General features: G+C 37.3%; 1 protein-coding gene across 2 annotated transcripts; it reads left to right on the forward strand.

Annotated features, from left to right (window-relative positions):
- The first annotated feature begins 5,165 nt into the window (after positions 1-5,165).
- LOC129370884 (free fatty acid receptor 2-like) lies at positions 5,166-8,647 on the forward strand. 2 transcript variants are annotated; one of them, XM_055047144.1, is made up of 2 exons: positions 5,166-5,229; positions 6,813-8,647. In XM_055047144.1, exon 2 carries the CDS (start codon positions 7,057-7,059, stop codon positions 8,092-8,094), a length of 1,038 nt encoding a protein of 345 aa, XP_054903119.1. In that variant the 5' UTR covers positions 5,166-5,229; positions 6,813-7,056; the 3' UTR covers positions 8,095-8,647. The 2 variants fall into 2 exon arrangements, with proteins under 2 accessions (XP_054903119.1, XP_054903117.1); XM_055047142.1 differs by lacking the exon at positions 5,166-5,229 and adding an exon at positions 5,458-5,495.

Consider the following 8,647-nt stretch of genomic DNA (forward strand, 5'->3'; position numbering starts at 1 on the left):
CCATGGCAACTGGACTCCAAACTGTCCTTTTCTATTGGGTGCAGGGAAACAGATGCATGATCTACTTTTTGGCTGCTGTAGATTTTATTAACTATTCTGATATTTTCACATCAAAAACCCTTAAAAATATTTTAGTATAATGAAATTCTAATTAGCAGCTCCATTAAGCATAATTGTTGAACTTTTTCTGTTGAAGTTTTTCATCAACATGGCCTGATACGGTCACACACCATTACTTTCTACCCATTGCTCTTGTAATGCATGATTGTATTCGTGCTGCTCCAGTGACCACACAGAGTGTTGCTCTGACGACTCTTTTCTGTGAACCTCAGCAACACTTTTGAACCATGTCCTTGTTCTATTTTCTACGGTCTGTCACAAATATCATGTCATTGCATCAGCTATGACCAGCTATGTTGTGAGCGCCTCGGGTTTTTGATGCTGCTGTTCATAGCCTGTTTTCAAACAAACCAGATCTAATGGAGAATAGTTTATTTTTCTGAGACAGTTGTCTGTGGCAGCTGGCTGGATGCTAAATTTTGAATATTTTATAGGTATGAGTAAACAAAACATGGTTTGGCCTTTTTTATTTACAGAGGTTGTATCCGTTTGTGTCATGTTACAAGTACGAATGTCAGTCAATTTCAATGGGATTTTATGTCACAGACCAACACAAAATAGTGCATATTTGTGAAGTGGGAGGAACTCATGCCAACTCTGTATAGCTGCAGAGACTCACAGTCAGAGACAATTTGTTAACACAAGAATTTATTCCTCACTTCACAAATCTGGAATTCATATTCAGAATGACAAAAAGCAAGCTATGTAAGAAACTTTGTTTAAGGTCAGAGGGGAACATAGCACTATGTGATAAAAGTTCCATTTTGGTCTGCGTGCAAAAACTGCAGGGAGGAAAATTACCATTGGATCTGATCCCTAACACGTCATCAATACTGTGAAACAAAGCAGGGTTGTGAGGGGATGCTACTTTTTAGCAGAGACAGGAAGAATGACCCAGTCTTAGTCTCAACTACCATCCAGTTGATCATCTTTGGCAGTACTTCAAAATTTATGTTAATTTACAGTTTTTATTCAGTCTGACTAAAATTGAGCAAATTAGCAGCTAATGGACAATGGTTCAAACTCTAGATCTGCAAAACTGGCTGAGAGGAAGATTTACTACAGAAATCGTAGTGAAATGTAGTTTTGCAACATATTAATAAGTAAGCTTGCCACAGGTTGTTGATTTTAATTTCTAGAAACTTTGTCAACAACCTTTACTGTCCAGAATCATGCACTTCTTCATGTTGGCTCAAGATGTAAAGTCCCAATATCAAACACTGAAATTTATAACTGTTACGTGACAAAATGTGAAAACGAGGAGTTTGATGCACTATTTCAGCTGATGAAACTACACGACCTTTTTAAATAGTGTAATGTGCTGATTCTGAAAATGTGGTGAAAAGACCTGGAACTACCACAATAAAGATCTGAGTCAACAGTCCATTTTTTTTGCAGTCAGGCTAACTAGAACGATAGAGCTAGAAGTTACTCCTTTATAATGTCTTTTTCTAAAGGTTTAAAAGCTGAAAAGTTTGAATTTCATCCTCATTTCTAAAATTTGCAAAAGAAAAGACAGGGACAGATGTCCAACTTGTCATTCTGTTACAGATGTTACGTAAGGACACATAAGAACAGGCACAATGCAGCACAGTTCTTGCTATTACCTCAGAGACCACACAAGCGTCATTATGCATTTTTTTCATATTGCTCTATTAATCTGGTTTTCCACAGATTATACATCAGACTGTTGCACAGTGGAAAATTACATTCGTATCTCGGAAATTTGTATAGTCTTCTAAACCTGTCAGGTGAAGAGCAGGTCAAAATTGTGACTTTCACTCACATTCAGTCACTGATTTTACAGCAAGTCAAATACAGAGCATCCATGTGGTGACAGTAGAAAGAAAAAAAATCCCTTTTTAATATGAAAAAGCATCCAGAAAAAATATTTGGGTTTTTAACCATGGAACATTGTATTTCCATCGTAATTTTCAATTCCTTTTTAAACCACACCAAATAACAGCTGAGCCTGCTGTGCGTCACCATAAGCGTTTTGTAAAACTATAAATACACCTTTAAAAACTTTGTCAAGCAAACACACATACACACATGCAGGCACGCACACATGCACACTAGATGGAGAGAACAGTAGTGGAGACTATGTGATTAACTGGCTAAAATAAACAAAAGTTAATCTGAATTCTTCTGGTCAGACAGACATCTTCCCTCATGAATACAACTCATATGGACTACAATCCAACAAAGATTAGACAGAAGTCGTGTTCCAGTTGCAAGAGTTTCAGCCTCATATACTGGATCAGAAAATTACAGAAAATTTACCAGCCATGATGGATTCCAACCATCAACTAAGACTGAATTAAATGATGACCTGAGCTTACACCCCTATGAATCTATTTGCAGTACTGCTTAAGGATTGTCATTTGACAGATTTTCACATATTTAACTGCAAACAATTGTAAATGTTCTACTCTGCTAGCTTTACCCCAACAAAATATGTGATCAGCCAGTTCAGCAGTCATAAAAAGGACTTACAAATCCATCGTCATATACATTAGTTCTCTTGGAATGTGCATAAATACTTAATTGTGTGATTTGTGTATAAGAGATGTAACAGGGTGCTGTGTTTCAAATATTCCCTTGTTCACTCGCTGCAACGAAGCTCATTCCTTGTTTCAATTAATAGCAAAACTTTGAATCATGTTTAACAGCTGCAGACATGATGGGGCTGACAGGCTGAAATACACGTCTCATCCAGCTGTCTGTTTACCCATGATTCTTGGTAGTTATCATTGATGATACAGCAGTTGCATGAGTTTGATTCATTTTAAAGCCGACTGTGATGTCTAACTTTCCATAAATTACTGTTAATGGAAACCTGTTGAGCCCAAGAACAACTCTTTGCAGCAGCTATTTAGGATAAGCTTTGAACATTTTTAACCTCACTTACCAACTGACTCAACTTTTGTATATTGAGAAAGTAAACTAGGGTTTTCATAAAACCTTATTTTTCACAGCTCCATGTGTTTTAAAGAGCTTAGGTAAGTTTATTGAAACATATAATTTTCTTCATTTAAGAACTGACCGACATAATTCTTCAAGTTGGAGTCTAATGATTTCATTCTGTCACTCAGGTGTTGAAGCAGAGACACATCTAAAAGTTGCAGGAGACTGGTCCTTGAAGATTGAATTTGAAGACCCCTGGATCTGGACTTTACACATAGACTCTCAATTTTTAATTATTTTTTTTCACTCACATTTTAACCCCACACACTGAATTTTTTAATTTGACCTTTCAAATGCAGTGTTGTAACCCATCACAGATTTCTTCAAAAACAATTTCCTCTTCTAATTTTGCTGTTTATACACATTCAAAGTTTAAAATCAAACTTATTTGATCTTAAATGATCAAACGATCACACAAAATGCGGTTTTCTCTTGATCACTTGACTAAAAAAATTATTCAAGCTACGTGAACAATAATGTCCCTCTCGTCTGATTAATTAAATATCAACCTATTGAATGTGTGACAATTATAGTGCCTCACATGTTGTGATCTCCTGGATGAGTTGTGGATGGACGTTTGGAGTGTTTGGCTGACCAGTCACTCCTTCCCTGGTTTTTCAGTGGTCCATCTTCTCCATTTGTGGATTCACACTGATTTCCTACTGTGGTTCATTAAAGCACCAAAGCCTTGGAAATTGCTCTTTTTTTTTTTTTTTTTTTTTTTTTTTTTTTCATCAATGTGGCAAAGAAAAAAAAGAAGCAGAACACAAAATATTTCTGTAGGGGCAAATACTTTTAACAATGCTCTTTGTATATTATATTCAAGGTAAATTTAAATTAGTTCATACACTAAAAAATGTTGGATTTAAACTTTGTTGCACATAATGAACTAAATATTTCCATTGCTAGTAGCGATAATTTTAATTTAAAAATTATGTTCTGACTCAGACGGCATTTAAAAAGATAAGAAAATGTTAAAGTGCAAAGCGATACCCTGTTTGCAAATCCTTTTTGATCTGTGCTTCTGCCTCGTGCCGAAAGCTCGAATTTTCTACTTTCTCAAGCGGTTTTGTAAGATGATGATGACATACCACGCAGCATCACAACTGAGACGCTGGTGGTCAGACAATTTCTCCAAAATTCTCTGATGTCACTCTGTAAAAATACGTCTTACAGTGTTACAGACGCTTGCATTATCTACCATGTCCAGGATTGTGCAAGGAATGCTAAAATTGAGACATAAACACAGTTTGTTTGTTTTTTACTCCATGTGAAAAACAGCATAAAGAGGGTTTAAGAAACAAAAAGATCAATAGCTGCTCCTAGAAGTGAGTGACAAAGTTAAAAAGGATTATTAAATAGGTCTGGCAAAACACCTGAAACTCACCTCACAAGTCAAGTGTTTAAATAATTACTTTAAGTGAAACCAACTCAGTGATTGCATATATTTAGTAACATCAAAAGGACTCCATACTCCTCTGAGTCATAATAACTTCAAAAGCCTGCGTAGGTGACTTTGTAAAAATTAACCAGGGCTATCTTCGCTTGCTCTATCACCTACTCAAGACAAATCTGACCTGCTGGCTCCAATTTTTAATACATTCATAGACAGTCTATGATGTCTGACATGACTGAGCTTTATTCAGGAATAAATTATTAACTATTCCTCTAAATGTAAGCCAAAGTTCACATTAATTTGGTTTACTTTTCTTCGTACCACAGGGCATTATAAGCCTCTATTTGACAGTCATATAGATGGCTTTACTACATGTTGTTGCAGGGAGGGACATCTCTTTCACAAAGCACCTCATTTACCTGCGTCACGTGATGACATGAACTACTAAACACGATTTAACCGTCTGGAATCAAAAAGGACTGCAGAGACTGTCTGTGACTGTCATAGAGGGAAAAGGCCAGCTGTTACCAGGGAAACTATGTTTGGCGAATGTGGAGGATAAATTGTGGCGTGTCTCACTAATAATAATTTCTATTATCAGTGCTGAATGTTTAGATTATCATGTAAATAAGGGGCTGTGGCAGGCAGAGGCAGATTGGATTTGAAGGCTGGTGAATGGAAAATATTAAACATAACAGCTGAGCAATCGCGGCATGTTGGTCCATCCAAGTATGTCTGCAGTGGAGGTAAGCCACTATTACATGTGTTATTTCTCTTGATTTGAAAGCTTGTGGAGGTAGAGCACGTAAACTGTGAGTGGGAGAAAAAAAACCCCACCATACAAAGAGGAAGTCTTCTGCAGGTTACTTTAATTAGTGTTACTTTTTTTGTTTCATCACATCTCAAGGAAGGAAGTAAACAGTACTTCCTCTTGCTAAACTACTAAGCTATATGAGGTGAGATTCATCTGCTCAAGTGAACAGTTGAATCGATACAACCATTTAAGGAAGAGGTAAGAAATACTTAGCTTTTATTTTAAAATGTTTTCGTAAATTGTTTTTTGTTTTCTTTTAGCAGTATTGAAATCTGTGCTTGATTCCCTTAAGAATTAAGTTTTATGCTGATATTTGAAAAATGTAAAACGTCATTTGGACTTGTTTACTACAAGCTAGGTCTCAGGTTATCTGCACTTTTTGACTTTATTGTTAATGTGGGCTAGTAATTGAATAAATAATAATTTCTTTGATCAAATTTAGACACAAAACCTTCCTTTTCAGATTAATTTATATTTATTTCTATTTCACTGACTTAAATGGTGTTCATAATTTATTTGAAGGTTCTTAAAGTTTAAGAGACATTTTTCTTTCAAACATTTCTCAAAAGAAAAATGCTTCCCAAACTAAAGTTAGCTTAATAAAAGTGGGGTTGTGGGAGTAATCTACACACTGATGCCTCCTGTGGGTCACACAAGGAACACAACTGTGACAGGCGATTACAACTCAGAAGACAGAATGTTGTATTTTATTTTTATTTTTATTTTTAGTTTTTGTCACAACAAAAAAATAAATGAGAGAAGTGGATTAGAGGGATAGCTTAAGCAATCTCACAGGACACCTATTCATCATATCGAAGCACTTTTGTGGCAAGCCATTTGTAATAATTCAACAGCCTCAGTGTTAAGTATTATTTGACCTAATTGTGATCATATCACCCTGGCAATGAGTATGATGGTGACTTTGTTGAACTAAAACACATTCATACTTAAATTTTAACAAATAATTAGAAAATAATCACACTACTGATTTCACTGACCTTTTTAGGGTTGTTGTAATTTAATTCCTTAAAAGTCTTTTGAACTTGACCACCTATGAAAAAAAGCAAGATAGAAACTTATCTTATCCTTGAAAGGTGTTTAATTGAAATCTAAGTGTCAAAATTTAGTGAATTTTTTTTTTTTTAAATCTGCAGGGACTGTCATACAGTCCCTGCAGTATATCATGATCCAAATAATAAAGATTTAGGTTTATCTCCATCTACAAAATATCCCAGAACTGCAATCAGTTCATTTAGGGGTCCAAACCTCTAACAAAGTTTTATTTGTTAAAAAAAAAAAAAACTGGTAGGGTAAAAAAAACAGAACAAAATAACTTCTAAAACAAATAGTCAATTTTTGCTTTATATGGAATTTTTTTTCTCCAAGTGTTGTTGCTTAAAAGTGAACATATAATCCTCATTATAGCTGAATAAAAACAAAGTAGTATTGGACCTGTATGGTGAATTATTTTGTCGAACAGTGGAGTAATAACTTTCTACTCTCTCTTATCATCAGAACTCAGACCTCAAGGGAAAGATGAGCGTCGGGTTACTCGTAAAAACAGTGAAACCATCTTGTCCTGTCGCGTTGTTTCCAGGCCACTGACCAAATAAGAAGCCTTTGTGTCCTTTGGTTTGGACCGCATGACAGATCAAACATTCCTGTGCAGTGGCCCATTTATCCTCAGAATCAGAGTCAAGGATATAATGTGACACATCTCAATCCCTGACACTTGTGCGAGAATAAATCTGAAGACAACATGCAGGAGTGCCACACTGGGCTGTGTCTCTCTGTCTACATCATCACCTTTGTGCTGGGCTTCCCCACCAATGTCCTGGCCTTCTACACCTTTTGGAAGAAAGTGAAGCAAAAACCCACACCAATCGACATCCTTCTGCTCAACCTGACCATCTCTGACCTACTTTTCCTCCTATTTTTGCCCTTCAAGATGCAGGAAGCCATGGACGATATGAAGTGGAACCTGCCCTATGCACTGTGCCCACTGTCTGGCTTTGTTTTCTACATGACCATTTATAACAGTACTTTCTTCCTCACTGCCGTCAGTGTAGAGCGGTACTTGGGTGTCGCTTTCCCAATCAAGCACACCCTGAAGCGCCGACCCATTTATGCTGTCGCTGCCAGCATCTTCTTCTGGATCTTCTCCTTCCTCCACCTGAGCATTGTATTCATAGTGCCATTTATTGGACAAGAACATGGCATAAATTCCACCTTCGCCATCCCTGAAAGCAGGAAGGATGTATGTTATGAAAATTTTACTGATGCCCAACTGAAGGTCCTCCTGCCTGTGCGCTTGGAGCTCTGCATCGTGCTTTTCTGCATCCCCTTCCTCATTTCCAGTTACTGCTACATCAACTTCATCAGGATTCTGTCCAAGCTACACCACATCGACCGCCGCCGCCGCCTGCGGGCCATCGGCATGGCAATGGGGACACTCGTCGTCTTCGCCTTGTGCTTCGGCCCCTACAACGTGTCACACATTGTGGGCTTTATCAGAAAGAAGAGTCCCGATTGGAGAGACAAAGCTCTGCTGTGCAGCACCTTCAACGCCTGTCTGGACCCCTTTATTTTCTACTTCTCCTCCTCCGCTGTGAGAGGAACTGTCGACAAATTGAAGCAAGGGGTTAAAAGTTGCCTCTGCAGGTGCATGTCCTGTCACATGCTCCAGGCCTTGTGTGGGGAAGCTAACAAGACTGAGAAAGATAAGGAACACAAACAACAGGAGGCCAATGCTATCACAACTGACAGGAAGAGAACTGGGAGCAGTAGCCTCAACTAATTTCTTCATCTCTGCAAGCAGGAAATTAATACCGCGTTTATGTTTTTACCCATGTGAAAATGACTTGGCTGTGCATACTGTGGTGGGATTTGTTTGACTCACTGATGAACTTGCGATGTGAGGCGCCCTTTTGTTTGCCTGAGTAAGCCGCAGCAATTTTTAAAGGCAGCGTAGTGTGTAAAGCTGCAGAGACAGGCCTGCTTTGAACTGTCACATGAAATAAAAAAAACATTTCTTGCATTAAGTAGCAGGGTTTCATAATAACACCCATAATGCAGTGGGGTGTTGTGAATACATCGCGCACGAATTGCAAATACGCAGCACCTAAGCAACAGTTTCAATTGTCACTTTCCTGCGATAAGATATGAGCTTGTTGTTTTTTGAATTGTTTATTTCAATTTGTAATCAATAGAGAGATTTTGTTACTTTGGGCTCATTACATTTCAGGCTTTGGTGATGTTTTTATGTGGATTATACATTATATTTTTACTGTGTACTTCAAACATGAACATTATTTTTCATACATGAATCATATAAACAGAGTTTTACATAA

The sequence above is a fragment of the Poeciliopsis prolifica genome, unplaced genomic scaffold, assembly GCF_027474105.1.
Source record: "Poeciliopsis prolifica strain line A6 unplaced genomic scaffold, Auburn_PproV2 SCAFFOLD025, whole genome shotgun sequence".
Taxonomy (NCBI): domain Eukaryota; kingdom Metazoa; phylum Chordata; class Actinopteri; order Cyprinodontiformes; family Poeciliidae; genus Poeciliopsis; species Poeciliopsis prolifica.